Genomic DNA, 27,919 nt, shown 5'->3' on the forward strand with positions numbered 1-27,919 from the left:
GTGTGTGTAATAAATGTACTTTTTCTTTTTTTACAGAAAAAGGACAGTCTGGACAATCATTTATTTAGTGAAATTATTGCATACATGTGAATTGGGATTGCTAGCCCCCACCACCTACCTTGAGTAGGCCTTGGACTGCTCTATCTTGCTACCCTGTGAGAGTCAGGCGCTACAATGGAGTGTTTGGTTCCCAATGGTGGACAAATGTGGACTCATTACTTGTGCAGGCCACACAACTAATGACCCAGTTTCTAACAACTGGTATACTTTGTACAGACTTCCACTAATACAGATACCCTTACACTGTACTGTTTCAGTGTCTGTATTGTTCTCAGAATAGTTTTCGTGAAGGAAAGAGTGCCTTCATGCATTAACCTACACTAATAGTATCCTTTTAGGCTATTTCCTCTCTATATATTTCTGTACAAGGTAGCAAACATACAAAGATGAAACAGAAGAGAATTTGTTTTCTTTTTATTATGGCAGTGTCAACGAGGTGCAGGACTTTGGCACAAATCTATGTCTACATGTTATTATAAATAGGGATTTTCATAAAAATCCGTTGGTCGGTGCATGGCAATATTCATCAACACCCATGGGCCACTTCCTTGATGCAAACTAATGCAAGGCAGTGTATTACACTGCACTGTATTAGTATGGGCTAGAAACCAACAGAAAATAATATGTCAGTACACATTTAACTTTTGTATCAGTCTATATTAAAAAAATAATACAAACCTGATGCAAATTCTTTATAAGTGTAAGATAAATGTATTGTTATAAGTGTTTGGTTGTATTTACTATTATAACAATAGATAGTGATTTCAACCCATCTGATGTCTTTCATGTGTGTTTTAAAGGTCTTGTGGTACTCCTGCGGTACTCGTACGGGACTCTTTTGGTATCACTAAACTTAGAAATGAGGCAAAATTTTCTGAAAAAGCCTCAAGGGATCATCAGTAATTGACCCAATCAAAAAAGCTCTTGTGTCAAAGTTAAATGAAAATCACTCTTTATACTAAACACAAGTTTTTTATTTTTTTGTTGGTCCCATTATAGTCCCGCAGGATCCGGAACAGGAAGTAAAACCCAAATATAACACCTGTAGGACTCTCCCATTGGGTCTAAAGTTCAGCTAGATTATGGAGGGACCTGTGGAGAGTTAAGAAAATTGTAAAGAGGCATTACTTGAAATAGTAAGCACACTACTGATAGTTCAGAAAACTGAAAATAACATTGATGGTATACCTAAGTATCCTAATTTCATTTTACTTCTACATTTTAAAAACTCCAGAAATTCACTGAAAAAACACAAAGGTCAAAGCGACATTATAGTTAGGTATAGTGAAAAGTCCTTAACTTAAAATAAAATCCAGCAAATCACTGAAAAAAACGAATGGATTATAGATAGGGAAAATGAAGGTCGCACTGTAACATTTTAAACCCCCAAAAAATCAAAATCACTGAAATTCACCAGTTATAGGTCAGCAAGCTAACATAACTTGTGGCCCGCCATGCACTAATTGTGGCCTCGCTCATGACATGTTTAATGTCATCAAGAATGACATCACTTATGACATCTTAAATGATGTAGCTTATTAAGATGAGGACAATCTTTTTCTGGACACCTGTGGGCTAGATACTTCCCTGGACACTGGGTTGAACTCTCCCACGGCCATTCCCCAGTGGAATCAGCACCTTTTCCTGTGGTAATCAGAATGGTTGCTGAAGTTTCAGACCTGCAACTCCCATCTGTTGAAGTTAAAACTAATGTCCTGAAAGAGGTCTTGCCACCTGAACAGACCTTCACAGAACCGCTTCACCCTTTTAATGAAGCCTTGATGGACACACTAATGGGCACTTTGGCCAAACCTTGCTCTTGCCCACCAGTAAATAGACAGGTTCCCAGAGGACAAAGACCTGCCCCTGGTGATCGTTCTTTCCTCATACAAGGAAGTCCCTATTGGGACCGCAAGTTAGCGGTCTAGTGTTAGGGAGCCGATTCTGGGCTGGGCCTCGTTCCTGCAGGCATAAATGTGCCAGAACGAGCGATCGCGCTTGAGAAAAAGCATCTTTTTTAGCTCTTGCTGTTTTAAGGTTTGTGTGGTGACATCTGCTTTTTATAACTACTGTGGCTTTGATGTATTAAATTTTAGTATTTTAATAGAAAGAGGAAAATAGAATAGAAAAATAAGGAAAATCGTTTTTTAATCAATGTGTGTGTGTTTTTTTTTAAATTTAGCATTTTTAAATTGTGCAAAAGTCATTTCTGAGTATTTTGAATGTTCTGGGGGTTTGGGGAAGAGGAGTTTAGTTAAAATAGCCTGTGGAGGGAGTGGAAATCGTTTTTACTTGTATTAAACAGGAAGTGAGGGTCAGTAAGAGCCCTCCTTCCTGTTGGGACCGCAAGTTAGCGGTCTAGTGTTAGGGAGCCGTTTCTGGGCTGGGCCTCGTTCCTGCAGGCATAAATATGCTAGAACGAGCGACCGCGCAAGGGACACGTGCAGTGGGCGCGCCGCTGACGCGCCTTCGAAGCCCGTCTGCGCCTGTCCGCGTCCGTCCGCGCCCGACCGGGCCCCGGGGCCAGAAATGCTGCCCTTTTTCATAGCTGTGCAGTATCTGGGGGAGAGGAAGATTACAGTAAACTATCGCCTAATCCCACTAATAATGTAGTATCTAAGCCTTTAATGAAGGGTGGAGCTATTTGGACCTGTGAAACCTGTAATTGGGCTATTCAAGTCTCTATAGAGGCAACAAAGGTAAGAAACCAAGACATTAGGCCGGCATGGTTGGGAGAGAAATAAATGAAACAGAAGGCATTTCATAATTACAGCTTTCAGTATGCCTTAATAAATGCTAGGTCCCTTCCCAAACATAAACAGGAAATCTGCGAAATGATTGATAATTGGCAGATTGATTGTCTATTTATTACTGAAACCTGGGGTAAAGTACAATCGGACCCAGACTTTATTGTCGCCTCTCCACCAGGTTTTACCTTCCACAGACTTGATAAACCTCAGAACAGGGGGGGGGTCTGGCCATTATCTATAGGTCTACGTTGGCATGCACATGCATTAGTTCTTCGACAGATTCAAGTGAGGCAATGACATTTACAATTTCTCAAAACAGTGGGGTACTACTAGAGGAGCTGTTGATATATCGTCCACCAGGACCGACTAAAAATGTTTTACAGTCTTGGCCTAAGTTAATAGAACCTATGGTTCTGTCTGTAAAAGCTGTGATATTGGGCGATTTTAACATGCACTTTGATGAGACGTCAACTCCTAAGATCCATGAATTCATTGACTTTATGGAGGCCCTGGATTGGACCTCCAGAGTCTTGTCGGCCACCCATATTGCAGGGCATATTCTGGATGGTGTGTTTGTACGAGCTACTCAACAGGTGGAGGTAACCATGATACAGTTGAGTTGGACGGATCATCATCTGCTGAAATTTAAACTCGCCTCAAAGAATGTTGGGGCTGCTAAGGTGGAAACGAACAAGGTAGCCAGGTCATGGAAACAGGTTAAAGTAGATGAATTAAGCCCAGCTTTAGAAGCTGGTTGGGATAAGGCTAAAGCTATGGCCTTGCCCCTGATTGACAGCTTTCTGAAAGGAGTGGAAATGACCATGGAAGAAATGGTACCCCCCGTAATTAGAAGGCCCAATAGTCAGAAGAAACCAGGTCACCCTTGGTTTACAAAAGACCTCAAACTCCTTCAAAGAAAGTATCGACAGCAGGAAAGACGGTGGAAACTTAATCCAGTACCTGAGGAAAGGGTGGCCCTTAAGGCCACTCTAAAGGCTTATAAAGCAGCACAATTTATGGGCAAATCTAAATTTTATACTACCAAAGTAAAGGAGGCTATTAATGCCCCCAGGGAACTTTTTAGGACTATTAAGGCCCTAACTGTGCCCATGAAGCCGGCTGGTCTAGAAAACTCTCAGGGTTTCTGTGACAAAGTTGCTTTTCATTTTGAAAATAAGATATTGCAAATACATAGCAACTTTGATACCCAGATTATTCCCGAAGTATTACCCCCCATGATAACAGAGAGTGCTACAGCAGATGACCAGTCACTAATGTCATATTTCCAACCCCCTTCCATGGATACTATTAAAAAGAAGATTCTTGAAATTAAATCGGGCTCCCCTCTGGATCCGTATCCTTCTTCCATTTTTCACTTGGTTCCGGGTTTAATGGCACGGATGTTGGTCCCCATTTACCAAGAGGTAGCTATGTCTGGGGAGTACCCATCTATCTGGAAAGAAATGATAGTAGTACCCCTCAAGAAAAAAACAGAGGGGGATAATCAGGACATGAGTAATTTGTGGCCAATAGCACGTCTCCCGTTTTTGGCAAAGAATCTAGAAAACATTTTGAACTCTGAATTGATCGAGTTTTTAACAAAAGCAGATGCTCTTAATATCTCCCAATATGGGTTCAGAAAAGGGCATAGTACTGAAACTGCCCTAATCTCATCCTCTGATACTATTCGAAGGATGGTTGATGAAGGCAAGGGGGCCGTTTTGGTTCTTTTAGATTTATCCGCTGCCTTCGACACTATCTCTCCCACACTATTAATGTCCCGTTTGCATCATGTGGGTTTGAGGGACAAGCCGCTCGAACTTTTGAAGTCTTTTCTTACAAATAGATGGACCACAGTTAGCTGTGGTGATTTCAAATCTAGACCTTATCTTCTGCCATGTGGGATTCCGCAGAGATCTTCCCTCAGCCCCACATTGTTTAATGTGTATGTAGCGCCTTTGGCTAGTCTAATTCGTACTTTTGGTTTCATTCCATCTTCCTATGCTGATGACTCCCATCTTATTATTCCTATTATTCAGCCATGGGAGGAGGTTGCAGATCGGTTTAGTAATTGTATGGTGGAAGTGAGTAAATGGATGAAGACCAATTGGCTAAAAATGAATGCCACCAAAACTGAAGTTTTATGTTTTGGACCTGGAAAGAATTAATGGAACTCACGGTGGTGGCCCTCTGAATGTGGTAACTGCCCTGTGCCCACTACTGTTACTAGAAACCGAGGCATCTTGTTCGACGAACATCTGTCTTTTAAAAAACAGATTAATCATGTGGTAAACATCAGTTTATGGTCAATTAAAATGCTCAGAAAAATCTTCCCCTATCTGTTACATGAATGGAGAGTATCTGCTATCCTGGCATTGGTAATGTCCAAGATAGACTACTGTAATGCACTGTTCCTTAATCTGGATAGGGGGCTGATAAAAAGACTCCAATTAGTTCAGAATTCCGCTGTCAGAGCAGTTCTTAATCTCCCACAATGTATATCAGTTAGAGAGAGTCTTAGGAAATTACATTGGTTACCAGTGGCGCAACGTATCCAGTTTAAGTCGCTCTGTCTTACTTTTAAGGCAGTTCATGGAATAGGACCACGGTACCTGACTTCCAGACTCCTCCTGCATGTACCTAAAAGAAGCTTGAGGTCTTCCCAAGCTCACTTGATTCAGGTCCCTCGCACACATAACGCCAAATGGGGAGACAAAGCTTTTACAGTAGCTGCAGCCAGAGGATGGAACTCTATCCTACAGAATATTAGGCAAGAATCAGGTTATATGAAATTTAGGAAAATGGTGAAAACTTGGCTCTTTCCTCGTTAATTTTTTGGGACATCAAGATCAGGGTCTTTGATTTAGTTTGTTTCAGTTTCTTCTATTGGATGTTTTTCTATCTTCATTATTTCTGTTATTTTTCCTATCCTCTGTCTATTTTTTACTACGTGCTTTCTTCCCAGCGCTTCGATGCTCTTTGAGTAGGAACGCGCTTTATAAATCTCGAATTACATTACATTACATTACAACACCCTATGCCTGAAATCTTGGTGGTCTAAGTGTCTACGAGTAGGCTACACCCTAACTCATTTCCTAATATGCCTACAATAAGTAATCAAAATGCATGGAGGCATTTAGGAAGAGGAAGTTTTCCCCAGCCAGCTTTACTCATTAAATTCCAGCTGCTTGCATGCATGTCAGTCAGAGCTTGCAGACAGTCACTGATGGATATCATGCCAACCCTGCGATGATCATTCAAGACTGTCAGCACGTACTGAAGTAAGTCATCCACTCTGGGCTGGGCCCCACTGACTGCTTGAGCAAGGTCTTCTGTACTATTTTGGTGCTTTGTCATCACACATGGATAACAGCCACAAGCTTCTTGGATTATATTCAGGCATTAATAATGGATATAACTGTCTCTTATAAGATAAGGCAGACTTGGCCCTGGAGTGTTTCAAGGACAGCAAGACCACAGTGCATCTCCTCAGCCTTTCTGCACTTGAGTGGCACTATTCCAAACAGTTTCCTCCCTCTTGAGACTTTGGAAGGAACTTGACGCAAAGACAACCACCAAGATCCACCTCCATAGCAACAGACCACCCAAGCCTTTCAAGGCAGGCCCTCTAGGGTTGACTGCCCAGATCCCTGCTCCTTGATGTGGCCCACAAGATTTTCAGTTTTTATGTTCCAGTTCAGACTCACCAGTGCCCCTTGGGTGTTCACAAAAGTAATGCCGGTGGTTGCAACACACTTTTGGAGGTTGGGGATATCTGTTTTCCACTACATTGACAACTGGCTGTTGAGGGCGGGCTTGCCACAGTTACTTGTAGACCACTTCGAGACGACAGCTAACCTCTTTATATCTTTGGGGATCTTAAGATCTTTGGGGCTTTTGATCAATGTGCTGAAGTCACACTTGACTCCTTCGCAGAAGCTCCCATTCATCAGAGTCAACTTAGATATGCAGCAGTTTGAGACAGACATCTAGTATAATACACCTAGGACATTCTATCTATGATCCCAATCTATTCAACCTCATTCTTGAGTCTCAATGAAAGTGGCTGTCAGGCTTCTTGGCCTACAGCATCCTACTTGTCGACTATGCTGGATGGCATATGCAGGCTCTGCAGTGGGATCTGAAGTCTCAGTGGGCTCGGCACCAAGGGAACCTGTCAGTTTTCATCCAGGTATCAGAGAAAAATTCAAAATATCTGCAGTGGGGGGTGATCGACCACAAATGGATCAGTGGATGAATCCTCTCTCTACCCTACCCAGAGCCGACGGTGGTGACAGAGGTGCCATTGTTGGATTGAGGAGGTCTTCTGCAAGAGGTGGAGATCAGAGGACTATGGGCCCAGACGGAGACTCACTTCCACATCAACATGTTGGAGATAAGGTCCATTTGCTTCATGATAAAGGCCTTCCTGCTTTCCATCAAAGGGAAGGTGGTCCAGGTTCTCACAGACAACACCACCATCATGTGGTACTGCAACAAAGCAGAGTGGGGTCCTATGTCTTGTGCCAGGCAGTTCTGCCCTCGGGTACTGGCTGAGTTGACAGGGCATCTCTTTAGTCATAGACCATCTGGCAGGATCTTTCAATGCCAAGGCAAATTAACTCAGCCAGTAAAACCTAGCAGATCACAAAGGTGCATGGGGCATCTTTCAGCAATGGGGAGAACCCTGGCTCGATCTATTCACCACCACTGAGAATGCACAAAGTCAACAGTTTTGCACTCCTGAGTTCCTAAGAAGGCTCCCTCTCGGAGAAGCATTCTCCCTAGAGGGGAGCACCAGACTTTTTTTGTATGCCCTCCTGCAGCTATCTCTCCTGCTCTGTGTTCTGAAGAGAATCAGCAACAACCAGGCCCATGTCATCCTTGTAGCTCTGCATTGGGGCAGGAGTGTTTGGTACCCAGAGCTTCTGGGAATGAGCATATGCCTTTGGATCAAGCTGCGACTTCGGAAAGAACTTCTGTTGCAGCAGCAGGGCTGGGAACTGCACATGTGGCTGCACAATCTATATTGCCATGCATAGAGGTTGAACAATGACACTTGATGGCTTTTGATCTTCCTCCTGAAATAGTGGATGTAATTCTATAGACCAGGTGTCCTTCTAGGAAACCTTTATGCTAATGCTGGGCTACGTTTGTGGCCTGGTATAATTCCTACCATACACATCTGTTACAGGCAAAGTTGCTGGATATTTAGTTTTTTGTGTTAGCCCAGCAAGGACTTGTTGTGGGCACTGTTAAATATTATTTAAAGGCCCTTTAGGCCTTTTTACCCTGTGATGCTTTTTCTTAAAGGTTGGCCTATATGTTCCTACCTAAACCTTTTGTGATGCCACATTGGGACTTTAATTTAGTTCTCACTTTCCTTTTTTGGACCCCTTTGGCGGTGATTCACAGCTGTCCTTTGCATCTACTGATTCTCAAAACAGTCTTCCTTTTAGTGACAACCTCAGCTCACTGAGTGAGTGAGCTGCAAGGTCTGTCTGTTCATCCACCATACACTACATTTTTCCCAGACAAACTGGTGCTATGGACGAGGATGGCAATCCTGCAAAAGATTACTATATCTTTTCATGTCAGAAAATCCATCACCTTCTGGCATTCTTTGCTCCACCTCACCCCTTTACACGGGAAGAGAGGCTGTATCACTCAGAACCCAAGAGAGCGTTGAGCTTTTACATAGACTGTACACAGTAACATTGGCTAGATGATCAGCTCTCTGTGGGGCATGCAGGGCCGAAGAAGGGTAAGGCAGTGCAGAAAAGGTCCATATCAAGGTGGATAGTCCTATATATACACATTTGCTGTGCATTGGCCAAGAAGCAGCAGCCCTGGGAGGGTCTGAGGGCTCATTCAACAAAAGCCAAGGCTGCAACCACTGCATGCAAAGTGCCTATTCTGGACATGTTAGGCCACAGCCATGAGCATCAACCAAGTTCACAGAGCACTACTTTCATAGTAGGTCTGGTGGGAAGGGTCCTTTTTTACTTCAGTGCTGCAGGATATTCTGGTTTGAGCCATTTCAGATGCCCACTGCCTTGGGAGGCACTGCTTTGCAATCTTTTCACAAGGTGAGAAAACTGTGGTTAGATATATCTGTCTGAAGAACAAGTTACTTACCTTCAATAACACTTCTAGTGGATGCTCTATCTAACTATATATTCCTCACGGACCTACCACCTCCCCATTCTGTGAAGTCTATGAAAAGGTCAAAATTTAGGAATATGCACACTGTCACATCTGATCAAATATTAGGTTCTGTGTCCGATGGTGTAGACAGAGTCAAGAACAAAACTGACGTCAGTCTGCACCTATATGTGCCTCAGGCATTAATTTCAGGAAGCAATGAAATCAGCGCAGAGCTGCACAATGTCACCTGCTGGTGCATGAGAACAATGCTGCGAAAAATCTCCAGATCCATTCTGGCACCTGTGGGATTTCACAAGGTGATGCATCTGCAGTTAGATAGTGTATCCACCAGAAAAAGAGTTTTACCAAAGGTAAGTAACTTGTAATTTAGGCTTTAAAATCTCAGGGTAAGGGCATAAAAAGTTATAAAGCTAAATTGATAGGGTGTACTGGTTAATGCTATGGGGTAAGTATATAAGGTTATGGGTTTCGAATAAAAGGTTAAAGGCTTTTGCCACAGGGTTAAGTGTTATGGGTAAGGGTTTGGGGTATAGGGGTTATGAGGTGAGGTGTTAAAGGAATAGGATTATCCCGTATGATTTCATTTTGTTAGTTCCTCAGTATTTACAAGCGAGGGATTATAGGTTTACGACTAAGTGGGCAGGGTGTAAAGATTAAGACTATGAAGTAAGGGATTGGAGGTTATGGGTTTAGTATACAAAGTTATGTGCCTGGGAGATAAGTTTTAGAGTTCTGGCCATAGGGTTAAGAGCTACAGGTTAAGGGTTTGGTGCCTGGGAATTATGAAGTTGAGTGGTAATGGTATAGGTTTATCCCCTACGATTGCATTGGTTTCATGTTCTTGTTGGAAATGTTTTTAATTTAAGGTGTGTTGATAAGTCGCACAGTCATTTTTAGCATGTATGTATGAGAAAACAATTAAAAGTGTTGCTTTTCATAGTAACACTACCCTTGATTAATCTCAATGTAGTGCATTTTAGTTTGGAAGTTATATGATTAAAAGTGTTAGAAATAAACTGATGAATTTTGTCAGTATACATTTTGATTTAACAATATAAAACCTCTGTCCTTCGGTCTGAACAAATTTTTTTTTATCTCACCTACAAACTCATGTAACTGCACCGATGACCACTTTAGTAACATGCCTTAGTAATATGGCTTCATTGTCGGTGACAAAATGAATTATTTTCAATGTTAAGTGCACATGTTTGAAGACCTACCTTTCTTCAAACTTAAATTGAGTGCTACTTCGTCACCTTCTACATGTTTTGCTTTCTACCTTGAACCTTGCGTCTAGTTCTCCAAGTCAGTGACGGCATGCATTATGTAAACTATTGCTTTAGGCTTTACACCACCCTTAGCTTAGAGGACTTGAAAGAATGGAAACGTACAGACGAGTTGGAAAGTGGACTTAGTTGAGGAGAGGAGGGGAACAAGATTCAGGGAACAAAGAAGGTGTCTTGTGGATGCTTGAATCTCATCTTTTATCGATGAAGGAGTAGAACATTGTGCATAGAAGAGCAGGGATGTTTATTTTTTAATGGTATTGATAGGGAGGGACATACTGAATTGCACTGCTGCATTTTGCAAATATTAACACAAAATATGCCACAACAAAGTGTGGTCCCTCCTCTAAACCACCTGCTAGACTGCATATGACAAAGGTTCAAGTTACCACAAATTGCCATTGAGGGCACCTTCTTCTACTACCTGATTAAAAACATGAGGGGGGTACTTTTATTTGGACCTATTTTGTGTTTGGCAGTCACTGTGCTTCAGATCTATACAACTTTCAAGGAAAGCCATTTAAGCTGTGAAAGTACGGGGCCATACTGTCATGTCCTGTTGCTGGAGATCTTTATGGCTGCAGCATGTAGATCCACTTTGATGGTAGCTGTGTAAGAAACAGCAAAGGCATTTAAGACAGTTATTTAGCCTAGGTGAGAATGACTTGGATCTAGTAAGCTTTATCAAGATCCTTTTGAGGGCTGAAAGATTTGAATTTTCTAAAGCGTCTTAACTAGTGTTAAATGCTAGTGGCAGTGGCTTTGATGTGTAAATCTAAGTTTAGACAGCTGTTAAGTCTGAAGCCTAATGATGTGCCTTTATTGATTATTTTGGGGCATAGCCCAGAGCTCCAAAGAATCTCTTGCCAAGGTGTTGAATACCTATCATATGGGATAATAATGATGAAGTGTGTTTAGCTAAGTATGAGGTTTTGCTTCCTCTGAGTTATCAAGTCCTGTACCATGATGAGGTAATCAGCAGTCTGATTTGCATATGTCTATGTCTACCCTGAGGTAGCAAAATGGGGACAAAAGACAATAGATTCGAATGCTATCCATATTGGTTGCCAATGGTTAGACTATTGCAAGCATTAACTAGTGATCAATGAATCTCATTCACATGACAACAAGGTTCATAAACTTGCTATTTCCAGCCTTCCAGGATATAGTGTGCTCTTGTCACACCAAGACAGATATGTAATGATTAAGGCAAAACAATAGCATGTTAAGAATGAGTGTATTCATAGATTAAGATGGCAGCGCTTATAAATATTTAGTGGCTTGCCTACCCAGATCATGCTGATTCGACATATGTAGCAAGCACTGCTTAATTTGTAAAGCAATAAGTGCCAGAGCCCTCGTCAGGAGACCACTGCAGCTTGCACAACCCATTGCCAATGACACTACCAACGCAACTACTAACCATCACACTACTACAGGTGTGACTATTCAGACTATTCCATGACCCCAAAGTTATAAGAATGGCTTTGGCGGCTGATATTAGTCATTTTTAATGTGTATTTAAATAATAAAAAAACTATTTTTGGGCTCATCCCTAAATTAGATAAACAGTACCACTATGTGGCATACTGTAATTAGTGTTGGTGTTTAGAATTAAGTGCTGGTACTGAGCACCGGAAAACACTGGCTCAAATTAAGCACTGATAGCAAGACAATGTCTGCTGAACCATTTTCTGTTAAACATTGCTGGCTAGCTCTTATATTTTTTATAGAAAATCAGCATTGTCCCTCTTGCATGAACTTCATATGAATAAAGAACATTAGCAGGGGATATCCCGAAGGCTATTATAGGTGAGTGCTGCAGATGCTTATGAATACTTGGAGTGAAATAAATTGTTAAGGTTTATGGCACATTCTGTCCTTAGATAGTTCCTTTGTTACTCTCCCAGAAATGCAATCCTCAAAACAATTGCAGAACATATTGAAGAATTTTTCTATTGCCTTTTCTGCTGTATTTTCCTCCATTTCATGGTAACCAAACTCATCCTGTAGTTGCTTCCTGTAAATATTACCTCTGGTGCATGAGGGAAACACTTCCCCCTTTAAAAAGAGAATGTGATGGTTACGTTCTTATTGATCTCAAGTCTTTTGATTGCTTGTTTCTTGAGAACTATCATGTTTGTTTTGGAGCCGTATTGTCGCATCATAGTTGTTGTATATTTTCTCTTACCAGCTCATGAAACAAATGTACAGTATTGCCTTGCCATTTGCAATAGGACTATTTCTGTTTTTATCTTGGGACCCTCTTTGTTGTGTTTCATTAATCTTGATATCACCTGTTACATAAGAAACTATGCCTGATTCACAGAGCTCTCTAGCCATGGTACGGCATTTACATAATGATGACCCCAAACATTCTGCAGAGCTTTAGAGTTTTATATTAGTGAATCATCATTCTATTCATAAAAGTGAAAGAAAACCTGAATATTTTAATTCTAGTCAGTGCTCGGTTTTGGCTGGTTCTAGAGGAGAACAGTTATAACAATCTCTCTGTTTTAGAGGCAGTGTTTTTTTCAGAACAAAGCATGCTTTTTCTAAAATATTCCATCCTTAACTATAGAATTACAAACGTTTCTCTTCTTTTTACAAGACAACTGAATAGTGGGATTCATATTTTACCAACTATTTTCAATAAATATTTCCCTGTTTGAAAAAAAAACACCTAAACATCTTTTTCATGCAACACGACTCACAATAAATATGTAATATAAATATATATAATGGGTAACACGCATAAAAGTGTTCTATATTGACATCTTATGTTTCCGATGACATTTATTCACCACTCAATGTTTGCCTTCTTCTTATATGATGTCACCAGACCCCAGGATGACAATACAAACATGAAGGCACACAAACTCCGTGGTGGCCTCAATAGTTTGGCTCAGGCCCCTTTTGTGTCACTGGTAAAATTATTTTCAGAGACATTACTATGGGGATGGAGGCATATTAGTCACAGTCTATACAGCTAAAAATAGCACGGATGGATTTGTTTTGTTAGACAAAGACACAAATTATATCATCTTTACCAACATAAGCAAAGTGCACATTCAACGGATAATGACACCCCTGGTGCCAAACCAATAGGATACTAAGTTCAATATTTTCCATCTTATTTTCATTGTCACATCCTTCTTCAGGCCCAGGAATATGGACCCATTCTTCTGTAGGTTAGTACCATAATCTGGATATTATTATTTATTTGTATTAATATGTATTATTTCTTGTATTGTGCAGCAAATAGACTGACCATATCTAGGTAACATGAATGTAAAAATAAGGGATGCAAGAATGTAGTTAGAAATTGTGAGAAAGTGCTCAAGGGAGACGAAATTAACAAAACAGTCAATCTTTTAAAGATTTACTGAAATACATCAGTTACGTGTCCTTTCAAAAATGTGAAGGAAGTGGATGGCCAAATGTAGGTCCTATTCCAATTTTATTATATAGCATGACATTTTTGGGTCTTCGCTACCAGACAGCACAAGCTGTCTGGTTTCAAAATGACCTATTGTCATCATGTAGTGGGCTTATATTATACCCATTTCTTACAAGCAGTTGGCTTTGCTTGCCTTTCATTCCTCTTGTTGTGCTTGTCGCTCTCCTCAAGCATATCTGCGATACTTGTATCCTTTGAGTTTTTGGTTAAGCACTCCATGATAGTGCATGTGTTTTCCAGCTGTCTCCCTTGTGTATTTCTCTTTCCCTTCTGCGATCAATGTTACTTTTGTTCACCCAAGTGCTTCTCACCTTTTCTTTCTGTTTTGTGTACGCCCATGTGGACTTCTCCACCAGAACCGTTTTCTCCTTCTTGTGTTTCTTCCTCCAGTGGTGCTTCACCCTCCCACTCGCCCACTCTCCTAATCCAAATGCCCCTTCCATCTTCAGCACGTATGCTCACCAATGCTGCCCACTCGCCCCACCCATGCTCATTTTTTAATTATATATTTTTTTGGAGCGAACCAGACATAAATATTCTATCAGATCGGTATAAGTAAAAAAAACATGGTGCCTGTGTCATTTTGTGGGCACACATGCATAACAGAGCATGCATCTTCCTACAAAAGATTGCAGCCAAGGAGCTGCATCATGCACCTTTTGTTTTAACCTTTTTGTTATGCACAGCATCTTCCTGATGATGTAGAGCATGGCTAGAAGGCAATAGCAAAGCTATTAGATTCCCTATTGGCTTTGTCAATGCTTGTTTATCACTCGTGTGGTCACACCGTGAAAAGAACATCAAGTCAATCTGAATTGAACTGCAGGATGGAACAGGTATGCAATCACAGCAACTGAAAAAAGTCTATATGGCAGCACACAATCTACGTGACTTTTCAGAATGAATGTACTTACTATTCCACCAGGATGTTTTGGCTTTGAACTATATGAGGCCTTTTCTATTTTCTGCTTGTACACAACTTCTGCTTCTTTCAGCCTGGTAAACAAAACAAATGTGATGATAACTATATGAGGCAGTTGGATATTTAGCACAACCGAATTTATAACAAACAAATAGCAGGAATTAACCAAAAATACCTTGCGGTAAAAAAATAGATTACAAATACATATTCTACGTTTAAACAAGCAAAAAACAAAGCGAACAGTGCTGGCTTTTTCGTAGTAATATCCTAGGAGTGTAGGGGTAATAGTCTAGGGGGTTTATGCCAAATTAGACCAGGCTTCATTTTTATGTTTAGAATGGGCCACCCTATGATGTAGATTATACCCCTTAATCCATAGTACTGTCATGATTAATAAAAATATATATATATTGTTCCATGTATTATATATTTCCCCAGATTTCGAATTGAGAAAATGTACTGGAGTGTATAGGTCATCATTTTTATATATAATTATATATTAATCTTGCAGTGCTTGATGGTTTTGAAAATCAAATATTTGTTACAAGCTGTTACAAATGATTCCCAGCTAACATGTGTTTCCCCTCGTGTAGAGTGGACCCCTGGGGCTTTTGCAAGGCTGCTTCTGTTTTTCAGTAGATCCCACAGGGAAAATAAAAACAGAAATATGATTTCCAGTAAATGGGGGACCAACTTCTGGTATGTCAGTGCTTTGATAATGTTCCAAAATTTGGGTTCGTAATGGTCTGATAGTGCTCCTGACACAGAGTTGGTTACACAAACATACAATAATGTAGATAATATAACTACTTTTGCAGTTGATCAATTCTTTAATTTGTAGCATCATTTCTGGTGTTAGGGAGAAGACTTTATTTTTATTGAGTCCAAATTTACAGACTCACCGGATGCTGTTGTGCACTCAACTGGCGCTTCACCAAGTGCAGTACCTGGGTGGAGGCATGAATTAGCCTGGCAACTGCCACTCTTGAATTCGTAGTCCACACTCGGTCTTCCTGCCCTGGACCTTTTGGCTCTAACTACAGAGCGCAAGCTCACTCATATCCCCATTTATTTAAAATAACTTCTTTGCTACGGCATATTGCAGATTACTGGGACAGTGCCATCACTGGATGCTGATGTGCAGTTTAACTAAGGGATTTCAGTAAGGGTGGAGCCTGTATGGAGATTTGAATCTGCACACCCATCTCCCGTCTCAAGAAATAACCAACCGCTCCTGGTTACCCCACTTTTGAGCTGTTTGTTCTTCATTTAGAAAGTGCATGTTATGTAAAGTGCCTCACTGATGGACAGACCGTCCGAGGGGCAAAGGCATGGGCTAGGGGTCTTGCATCTTACATGCTGTTACAGCAGGTTTATTTAGAAAGATTGATTTAGATTTCGTGTGTTTAAGTTAGCATCAGTAGGCTGCAAAAATTAGTTTGCTGGGCTTTTTTGTGGTTGCACTGACAGCTAGAGAACGTGCCTATAAAAGTTGTATTGCAGGCAGGATTTTTCTCTCATTCTGACTTTTTCCTATTCATAAAACAGACAAAAATGTGACATGTTCGGTGATGTTCTTTATTTCCAATCTATAAAATAATGTGATTTGGAAGCAGCCTATTGGAGACATTTTACAGTTTACAGAATTCAAGGATGTTTGTCTAGTCATTTTAAAAGGTTCATTATTCAATCATGCAACGCATTTACCTTGTATGTACAGAAAAGGGAATAATGGCTTATTAATTGTGAGAGGTTTCCGTAGTAACCTGTTTTATGTAACGCAATTTCTCTAACAGTAATTGGTTTTGTGTCATGTAACTTTATTAGTTCAGCTCATCTTACCACCTCACGTTATGTGGAGGGCATGATTCTCTATAGCTAAAAACCTACAAAAAGTGCCGTATTCAGAATGTGTGCCAGAGCTTTACTAATTTTCCTGACAGACAGACTTCATGTCAGTCTTCTTGTTGACTTTGTTCTTAGATATTTATAGAGCTTTTTCCTAATCTTATTGAGCAGTCCCTATGACAGATTGCACTTTGACTCTATACTTTGGAAGTTGACCTTATATTATCTGCTTGTTAGGAATTATTGAATTGCCTGACTAATTTATCTTTTTGCTATCTGTAGTGATTCTTAACTTTGAATAAACCTTCATACTTTGGACTTTAAATCTAATGTAGGTTTTCTTCACTTGCCTAGCTTGGGTCCTCGTCTTTTGGGACTTACATGGCCAACCTGTCTAATCGTCCCTTTGAGTAGAAATCGCTGACACTATCCTGCTTGGGAATTGTCCTGGGTGAATCTGATTCAACCAAATACCTTCTGTCCTCTGGGCTGGAATGGACAACTTGATGACCAAAGATATCTCCCTTGTGATGAATAGGGTTTCAAGTAAGAGAACCCAGGGAAGATATTTAGAATTGTCTAATATTTAGACGACTATCTCAATTCTTTATTATATCTTGCTACTGCAAACAACATTGTAAGGGTGCTAGAAACTCTTTTGTCAGTAAATAAACAAGGACTACTGGATACTTTCTATTCAGATATTTGTTCTTAGAACAGCTAATAATTTTCTTATAAATAATGTTCCAGATGACGCTATGTCTTGCATATATTCAGAATTAAAAACAAAGAATTGTTTCAGTTTGGACACCAACATTGTGTGTGTCTGTATACAGAGTGGCCTTATGGTGATCCCCAACCGATCTGGATGCCTGTAGCTATGTTGAGTGTGAAGACCTATTTAACTCAATAACTGAAGAGAGTACAGTTATTGCAGTGATGTCAATGAACTTTATCCATCCAGCTGTTTCAGATTGTTTATCAGGATGTATATTTTTGACGGGTGTAATATATGATGGTCAACATATTGTTAAACATTTCACCTGTAGATAGAAGAATAGACTGAACTGTTCAGAGTAGACTGACAATAAGTCAAAGGCAAAAAATCATGTCTAACAAACTCATTGAATGTCGCTACCCTAGAAGGCTAATAAACAAGGCCTACACAAGAGCCTGTAACAATCATAGTGAAGCTCTTTTGGAAGATAAACAGAAAACAGTCAAGAAGCAATTGACCTACATGAATATGAGATTGTTGATTCACACAATACCCAAACAAAACAGCCAGGAATATCGTACTCTTTACGACCTCCTGAGAGTACCAGGGCAATATTCCCTGTGGAGGAAGTTCACCGTGTAGGTTTACAACCCCGAGCAAGACAATTGACTTAGGCCTAAAAATATCATGGGAGCAGAGGAGGTACAGTAATTGAAGTTCAATAAATGTGGTATTTGCTATCAAATTCCCATGTGACAAGATGTATATCGGTATGACCTCTACAAAAGCCAAGCTAGTTATTGGTGAACACTGCAACGGACCACCACACGTCTAACAGCACATTTTCTGGAACTATGCCATTGTGCAAATGACCTTCGCAGGACAATCTTTAACATAAAACCCAACTTGAACAGAACATTATTAGAAAGAAAGCAACGCTGGGTATATAGATTATGTGCCCATATAACAGGAATAAATAACAATATACCATGGACTCAATTAAATACCCTACATTACACTCAGGGCCTACATAAAATTTATGTGCACATATCTTGGCTCAATTACACACAATCTCCACAAATGAGATACAAGGGGTCACATGTTTTTATTGATATTTCGACATGCTTTCCCTGGGCTATTAAGGGCTTATATTATCACTTACTAGGGCCAAATGCATACTTCTAAAATATAAACATATCCACTGAATGAAGATATGTCATATATGTTTTACCTTTTGCTAGATTTATGTTATAAGCAGGAGTTAATACAACATTGCATAATACTTGTTTTGAATTTATCCCACTGCTTAATAATACGACAAACTGGACGTGTTTTTAACCACCGAAAGATTCTGCAATTGTGAAATAGCCACCGTCATGTTTACTTACATAAATTATATTCCCTTCCCTTTTAGAAAGGCAGCCTTGCACCAAGCCTCACACACTAAAAATCCCATGAGGCTTTACTGACTCAACCCGCATATGCACCAACGTGGCACCCTCTCAGCATACGTCCATGTTTCACTGACCATACAATATAAGCAGTCAGCTTTCCTTCTCACTCGTCCCATCGGAGACATCCTTCATAAAGTAAGTACAGGGGCACACTTTCATGAACAGACCAGCAGCTGTGAGTATAGACCACTTGTATTCCTCTTGTTTTCTTTTCCCTGTATGCATTTTACTGGGTTCCTGACAAACTGCTACAGTGTGTGACTGCATCTGCTCCACTCCCCCTATGTAATATGCTTGTCCCTGCAGTCGAGGGTAGGTGTTGGATCGGATGTGTCCATGTAATTATTGCATAACACCCTACCTCACCTTTCTGCAATGTTACAGAATTGTTAAGCGTGAATAGGCGGTAAGCTCTTCCCGAAGGAGCCTTGTTTTGTACTTTTGATGTATTGCCAAAGTTCCCAGGCTTAAAGGGTGACCCCTTGCTCTTTTTGGGGTATAATAATAATAAAAAACTTGTATAATTTGCTTAAATCAGTACTTAGTCGCATATAGAATTATGGGGGTCATTCTGACCTCGGCGGTCTTAGACCGCCGGGGCCAGGGTCGGCAGGAGCACCGCCGACAGGCCGGCGGTGCCCCGCAGGGCATTCTGACCGCGGCGGTAAAGCCGCGGTCAGACCGGCAACACTGGCGGTCTCCCGCCAGTGTACCGCCGCCCTATTGAATCCTCCAAGGCGGCGCAGCTAGCTGCGCCGCCGAGGGGATTCCAACCCCCCCTACCGCCATCCAGTTCCCGGCGGTCCGCCCGCCGGGAACCGGATGGCAGTAGGGGGGGTCGCGGGGCCCCTGAGGGCCCCTGCAGTGCCCATGCCACTGGCATGGGCACTGCAGGGGCACTGGCATGGGCACTGCAGGGGCCCCCGTAAGAGGGCCCCTACAAGTATTTCACTGTCTGCTTGGCAGACAGTGAAATACGCGACGGGTGCAACAGCACCCGTCGCACCTTCCCACTCCGCCGGCTCGATTACGAGCCGGCATCCTCGTGGGAAGGGAGTTTTTCCCTGGGCTGGCGGGCGGTCTTTTGGCGACCGCCCGCCAGCCCAGGGAAAAACTTAGAATACCCTCCGCGGTCTTTCGACCGCGGAGCGGTATTTCGGAGGGGGAAGTCTGGCGGGCGGCCTCCGCCGCCCGCCAGACTTAGAATGACCCCCTATGTCCTGGCTGGCTAGCTAGAAAATGACATAGCTCAGGTCAAATTCAAGTAGAAGTCCACTAGGACCTTTCTCAGACCACTCACTCAAATTGTTTTGCACCCCTTCAATAAAAAATGAATACAATTCCATAATGGTCAGGGAATTTGAACCACTAAATATGTAAGACAACTCAATATTTTTTAGGAATATCACATTGTGAGAAATATAATCTTTAATTTAAAAGTATGTACAAAAAATCGGGAACCCAGAATCGACACACTACCTGGTGAAATATTTTGAACATTTTACCATCAAAAAATGAATAAATGTTGCGCAGTGCCCTGGATTTCTAATTTTAGCTGCTACCATCCTAAAAACTAAGTGGCGCAGGGGATGGTCACAAATGACAAAGGTCTCATGAACCAAAAATATTTTTCAAAAATTCATTCTAGCTGCTAGCACTTGTAAAAAAGATTTTTGAAGTGCATCTTCTTGTAAAACCTAGGGCCTCTAAATTTAGATTTATGAAATTTAGATATTATGGGGGTTATTCTAACTTTGGAGGAGTGTTAATCCGTCCCAAAAGTGACGGTAAAGTGACGGATATACCACCAGCCGTATTACGAGTTCCATAGGATATAATGGACTCGTAATACGGCTGGTGGTAAATCCGTCACTTTTCCGTCACTTTTGGGACGGATTAACACCTCCTCCAAAGTTAGAATAACCCCCTATGTCTTGCCACTTTGCATGAACTACACCCAGATAGAAAAAAAATCAATTTAACTTCATCAATGCCCACTGGGGACGTAAAATAAAATCTGAATTTAGTTGGGGTCCAGCCAGCCATTAGAAATGGCAGGTGTAAATATCTACATGGCTGCTGGTCTGTTTTTATGAGCCAAAATTTGCCTGGGTATAGCACCATCTAGCCGCTTATAAAAATATTCTGGTACATACTTTGAGAGGAACAAATTTTGGAAGATTAATGATTTTGAATATATTTACTCAGTTAGCCAGTGAAAGTGGCACGTTTTCACTGTTTCAGTTGCTTTACACATTCAGTTAGTTTCTTCTCATAGCTAATTTTAAAAACTCTTGAAGTTCTGGGTTCAAGTGAGATACCCAGATATTTGGCATTTTATTTTTGTTAGGACACACTCATTGTACGCTGCCTGTACCCCTTTGCCCAACCTACCTCAGCAAAACATATTACAAAGATGGAATATTTCATTATTCTATTATCAAACCTTGCACTTTCAGGAAGTGAACCCTGGGGTGTTGTGAACCTTATCTTATTGTGAAGAGTGATATATGTGATAACGGGTTTTATGTGTGATCTTTTTAAATTGTAAGCAAACTAGTGATGTAAAAACACTGACTCTTTATTAAGCGCGTATATCCTACTGATACCGTTCCATGATTCAAGCGTGTCAAAACGTGCTGCCAATGACACATGGATTCCTCGCCACGTTTGTTTCCCACCTGTTGTGCCTAGCAATGTGAGCAAGCAAGCAGCGATTTAGGCTACAACAATGAATGCTTCCCTGCTTGACTTCAAGTTTCCAGACTTGTCTCCTCGTGTGTTCCTGTGGCCTCATCGAGCGAAGCTCACTGTTCTTCACGGAGGACAGAAGGGACGTTTATCGCGTAATATCTTTATTGCACCCCAATGCCCTGGGTGATTCGAGGTTAGTAATGGCACTTTCATTTAGTTTTGTAATACAGAGAAATGAAGAAGAATTTCTCTGAACAGAACTAAGCAATATTTTATCGAGCGCGCTGATTTGAAGACCTGTCATCTCTCTTTGACATTTAAATGTTTGAACATGAACAGAAAAGTGTTCTCAATTGGCTATGCAGTAATAGTTGTGTTTTTACTTAGCTTGTTGGGTGATTATAAAGGAATCCTGAAGCTTTGTTTGTAGACTCTATGGCCCATATTTATAAAATTTTTGCGCCGCATTTGCGTCATTTTGTTACGCAAAAGCGGCGCAATCATTCAACATACAATTGTGTTTTGTAAGTTTGCGCTGATTTTGCGTCAAAAAGCGGCGCAAATGTGGCGCTAAAAAAGTATAAATATGGGCCTATGAGACTCATGAGAAACAAACTTGGTTACATCAACAAAGGAGGCAAATACAAAGGACACTAGAGAAATCTGACAAGTCTGTGATTGTGTAATGCAGGGCTTGTTTCCTGCCTTGATTAATGCTGTGTAATGTATGTTTTGGTTAGTGTTCAAATATTTGTAAAACTTGGAAAGGGTTGATACTCATCTTATCCCATTGTCTGTCTCCCACTCAAGCATTGCAAAACAGACAAAAGGTGCGATCTTTAGGCTGGACTTCATAGGAACTCCTGCTACCAGTTTGCCTCCCCTCTCCCAAATCCCTATCCCTCCCGCTCAGCCCCGAGAGCTATTCCCTCACTGTTTGTGCCTACTTGTTGTGAGGAAATAGCTCATAGGGGTGTGGGTCACTACTTCACACCTGCGGATACCTGGACTTCACATGAGTGGACCTGGCCCTGTCAATGTTTTAGATTATAAGTATTTAGCTAGACCCCTCCTTCTAGCTGTACATGAGTCTTGTGAATATTGAGCCCATACCCAGACAGCTCTCAAAAGTCAGCTGGGAGGGCTTTGTTTGCCAAGAGGGTGTGGAAAACAATAGAGTCAGATATATATATTCTGGTTGGCTAGGGTGTGCACCTAAGCCAGGCAGAACCCACCCACTCTAGTGAGGGTGATGGAGTTAACAAACCCATTGAAGGAGGCTCGCCTGGTTTGTAGTGGGTACCCTGGGTACTTACACCTTATACCAGGTCCAGTCATCCCTTATTAATGAAGTAGTAGTGTTCTAGCAGCTTAGGTTGATAGAGGTAGCTATAGCAGAGCAGCTTAGGCTGAACTAGGAGACATGCAAAGCTCATGCAATACCACTTATAGTAGCAAGCAGTTTTGCCCATTCTGTGTCTATGGGAAAATGTGTTCATACATATGACCCATAGTTACATAGTACTTATACACAAGTAAGGACAATACTCAGGGTTACCAAAAATAAAGGTATTTATTTGGGTGACACAGTACCAAAAATATCTTAGAGACAATACTCATTCTGGAGGTAAGTATTATGCACAATATATACACTGGACACCAAAATTAGACAAGTAAGTAGCCATAGAACACTGCAAACAGTAGGAAATCCTCTAGAATAAATGGGAGAAAATAGGTCTGAGGCAACACAAACAATATACGAAAAAAGTGGAATGTGAATCACAAATTCCCCCCTAGACAAGTGTAGTGTGAGCAGAAACACTGGGAGAGTAAGAATACAGTAAAGGTAAGTAAATTACCCCACCCCAGAGCCCAGAAAAGCAGGACTAAAGTACTGCAAGTTTCCTTAGGACACACTACACCTCGTTTTTGGGATTTTGCATCAGCCAACCAAGTCTGCAAAGAACAACTACTGGATTATTGGACCTGAAGACATCCAAAAGAAGGGGACCAAGTCCAGAAGTCGAAAGAAGTTTCAGGAAGGACAGGAGCCCCTGCCAACCCAGAAGCGGGTGCAAAAGAAGAGTCCCCGGTTCGTCGAAGGCTGCAGAAATGCACCCTAGGAAGATTCCAGCAGGTTCCTGTGTAATGCCAAAGATGTCCCACGGAGGGAAGATCGTTGCAGATGAGATTTTGTGTTGGAAGGCATCAACAGGCCTTGGCTACGGCAAAAGTGCATTTTTCATCAAAATGGCGCTGGATGGACCCAGGAGGGACCTGGGGGCCTCAACTCTGTGTGAGGAGGAAGAGGGGGCACCCAGCACTTTAGAGAGCCCTCAGGATGCTGGCCAGAGCCCCCAGAAGCCAGGTTCAAAGGAGGTGCAAAATGCAGTAGATGCAGCACAACAAAAGAAGGTCCCACGCCGCCGGAGAACAACTCAGCGACTTGAGCATCACAGGAAAGAGTGCTAAGGGCCTGGGCCAGGCTGTGCATGAATGAAGTTTGCAAAGCGTGCACAGAAGCCTCAGGACGTGAAGAAGACGCAATACACAGGGGTACCATAGTTCTCAGGGAAGGCAAGGTCTTACCTCCTCCAAATTGCGTCAGCACAACCTCAGGACAGTCTATGTTGATAATGTCCACCCTCTGTGTCCTTAGGAGCACGTTCGTTGTCGTGAGAGGAGTCCCAGGGTACCAGCTGTCGCCTTGGAAGATGCCTGCTTGGAGCAGAGGAGTGACTCCATCACTCCACGGGAGATTTCTTCGGTTCTTCTGGTGCAGGATTAAGATAGGGAGTCCCAAGAGCATGCACACCATGGAAACTGTTGCAGTTGCTGACTTGGAGCTGAGGTTGCTGAAGAAAGGCGTTTCTTGTGGACACTTTGTTGTAGTGTTTCTTGGAGCAGGCTGCGGTTGATCCGAGGTCAGAAGAGTCTGAAGTTGTTGCAGAGGATTCCTGAAGGAAACTTGCAAGCAGAATCTGAAGAGAACCCAAAGGAGAGACCCCAAATAGCCCTGAGAGGGGGATTGGCTACCTTATCAGGTATGGACCTATCAGGAGGGGTCTCTGACGTCACCTGCTGGCACTGCCCACTCAGAGGCCTCCAGAGTGCCCCCACACACTGCAAAGCAAGATGGCTGAAGTCTGGGACACATTGGAGGAGCTCTGGGCACCACCCCTGGGGTGGTGATGGACAGGGGAGTGGTCACTCCTCTTTCCTTTGTCATGTTTCCCGCCAGAGCAGAGGAGAAGGGGTCCCTGTACCGGTGTAGACTGGTTTATGCAAGGTGGGCACCATCTGTGTCCGTAAAGCATTTCCAGAGGCTGGGGGAGGCTACCCCTCCCCAGCCTGTAATACCTATTTCCAAAGGGAGAGGGTGTAACACCCTGCTCTCAGAAGAAATGCTTTGCTCTGCTTTCCTGGGACTGGGCTGCCCAGACCCCAGGAGGGCAGAACCCTGTCTGTGAGGTAGCAGCAGCTGTAGCTACAGTGAAAGCCTCTGAGAGCTGGTTTGGCAGTACTGGGGGTCCATGGTGGAGCCCCCAGGATGCATGGAATTGGCTCCCCAATACCAGAGTTGGAATGGGGGACAATTCCATGATCTTAGACATGTTACATGGCCATATTTGGAATTACTATTGTGAAGCTACATGTAGGTATTGACCTATATGTAGTGCACACCTGCAATGGTGTCCCTGCACTCACAAAGTCCGGGGAAATGGCCCTGAACTATGTGGGGGCACCTTTGCTAGTGCAAGGGTACCCTCACACTTAGTAACTTTGCACCTAACCTTCAGCAAGTGAAGGTTAGACATATAGGTGACTTTTAAGTTACTTAAGTGCAGTGAAAATGGCTGTGAAATAGTGTGTGCCCTATTTCACGCAGGATGCAATGGCAGTCCTGTGTAAAGGTTTGTCTGAGCTCCCTATGGGTGGCAAAAGAAATGCTGCAGCCCATATGGATCTCCTGGAACCCCAATGCCCTGGGTACCTAGGTACCATATAATAGGGACTCATAAGGGGGGGTCCAGTGTGCCAATAGAAATTGGTAAATTAAGTCACTGGCCTACAGTGACAAATGTAAAAGCAGAGAGAGCATAAGCACTGAGGTTCTGATTAGCAGAGCCTCAGTGACACAGGCACTACACAGGCATACACATTAGGCCACAAACTATGAACAGGATCCCAGTGAGACAGGCAAAACACACTGACATATAGGTTTTTATCTATGAGCATTGGGGTCCTGGCTAGCAAGATCCCAGTGACACAGTAAAAAAACACTGACAAACACTCACAAACAGGCCAAAAGTGGGGGTAACCACGCTAGAAAGAGGCTACGTTCTCACACCCATGGTAACCCCTTCTCACCCCCTTGGTAGCTTTGCACGAGCAGTCAGGCCTATACCAGAGGCAATGTGTAAAGCATTTGCACAACACACACAACACACGTGATGAACTATCCCCACCACAAAGGACACTTAATACCAAGGTATATAGAAATAAACTGTATTGTACACAACATTATTAGACCAAACACAACATGTCAGTAATACCCTGCTATCCAAGCAGTTGTCAGAACATTACATAGCACTGTTACTCTGCAAAAAACAGTAGTAGTCACATATAACACACAGGTTACTCATTATTCTGCAACATAAGCAGTAGTCAGGAAAACATTACTACAATAATGCACGTCATAAGATCGTCATAAATGCCCATAAAAGGAACATTAGAAAATATATGGTACATCAGAAAAATTACATTATCATCATTGCCCATAACAGTGACATCAGAAAACACATGGCAAGTCAGCCAAACATATTGTCAGATAGGCGCCTGCACTTATATTACCCACAGAGTGGTAGGTTCCAGCCTCCCGCATGCAGAGTTCCTATGTGGGGGAAATACAGTACTCCAAGGAGCACTACGAACACTGAGGAGCCCATGCACTCCTCTTTCAACCAATGCGGAATGTAAAGCGGATAGAAGGGGGCTTGGCAGTGACGGGCCTCCGGTGAGGGTTCCCTTCCTGCCCTGCAAGCTGCTCAGCGAAGCGATGCTCTGAGGAGCACTGCTGAACAAGGAGAAGCTCACGCGTTCCTCTTATGTCTAATGTGGCCTAATGCGGCTTGGCAGGAATGGGGCCCTCGGCGAGGGTTCCCTTCCTGCCCTGCCCTGCCAGCTCCCCGAGGTCAACTTCAATGAAGAGGTGAGGGAGAGGGTACCTACCACCGGGACCCACAGGGAGACATTGCTCCAACTCCTCTCCTCATGGATTCACTGTGCGTTTGCTCCGTCACTAGGAGCAATATGGTAATTTTCTTGCAGAGCCTCCAAGGCTCGGGATGTACGAAAGTTTGGGCCGTGCCTCCGGGGATTCCTCCAGTGGGGCCCGACGAATCTTTCCAGAGGCCTCTGCTGCCCACCTAGTCCAGGCAACACTCACCCACTCATAGATGTGGTTAAGGGTCAATAAGGGTCGCCACCCTCCTCCTTTGTCATGGGCAACAACGCGCACCACAAGCTTTAGCAGGGGATTCCCCAGTGCTCACCACGCTCTTTAGAATAATGAATGCCCTGGTCGCAGCAGTTATCTCCTCCTTCGGTGCCACAATAAAGCACTCTCAAGGGGCTAGGCCCATAAAAGAAAAATGCTCTCGATCAGGTAGAGCGCTCGTATGGTGCTCCAGTGAAAAAAGGACAGTGCTCAGCTCCAGCACATGAGCCTCCAGTTACAGCGCTGTCTTTGCGCTAAAAACTAATGGTGGCAGAGGGAAGGGGCCACTGCACCCAGCCCCTGGGGACACAAGTGGTGCACAGGGCAATAGGGCCCAACAACAGGACAGCACAAGGTGGGTGCAGTCAGTGGCAATTCCTCCTAGTGACCCAGCAGATCACAGGTCGGCACAACAGCAGCAGTCCAAGGCGGTTCCTGGTGAGACACTCCAGAAGGATTCTGTGTCCAGTTCCAAGTATGTTAAAAGGTGTTCCAACTGGTTCCAGGAGTGTCCCCTCTCTCCTCCAGCACAGGCTTCAGACATCAGTTGGGGGTAAACGAGCCCTTTGTGTAAGGCCAGGGCGCAGACTTTACAAATGCAATTGTGCCTCGCCTCCCCTTCTCTCATTCCAGGAAACCATTCAAAATGTAGATGCACCTCTGTTCCACCTCCACCCTCCCTGTGTACAGGCTGTCTGAAAAGTATGCACAAACCCCAACTGTCACTCTGTCCCAGACTGGGATTGGAGTCCAGCTGCAAAACACCAGAGTCAAAAGCAGAGAGGAATGCTTTCTTTCTAGAAGTGGCATTTCTATTTTGGTAATAAGAAATCCACCTACATTAGTAAGCAGCATTTCTCACTACCATTACAACCATACCAAACATGCCTACGTTACCCCTCATAAATCAGATAATACCCCCTAGACATAAGGCAGGGCATTTCCAATGCAATCCTATGAGAAGGCAGCACTCACCGCAGTGAGAAACCAAATAGGCTGTTTGTCACTACCAGGACAGGCCATACAACCAGGCACGTGTCCTGCCTTCTACTTACATAG

The 27,919-nt window shown here is 42.7% G+C and overlaps 1 protein-coding gene across 1 annotated transcript in view; it reads right to left on the minus strand.

Annotated features, from left to right (window-relative positions):
- Nucleotides 1–27,919, minus strand: part of FMN2 (formin 2) — a 621,781-nt gene that overhangs the window by 31,761 nt on the left and 562,101 nt on the right. The window contains exon 17 of the mRNA XM_069234681.1: nt 14,639–14,720. Within this exon, the coding sequence (XP_069090782.1) occupies nt 14,639–14,720 (82 nt within the window). The remainder of the gene's footprint in view (nt 1–14,638; nt 14,721–27,919) is intronic.

Source organism: Pleurodeles waltl, chromosome 5 (genome assembly GCF_031143425.1).
Source record: "Pleurodeles waltl isolate 20211129_DDA chromosome 5, aPleWal1.hap1.20221129, whole genome shotgun sequence".
Taxonomy (NCBI): Eukaryota; Metazoa; Chordata; class Amphibia; order Caudata; family Salamandridae; genus Pleurodeles; species Pleurodeles waltl.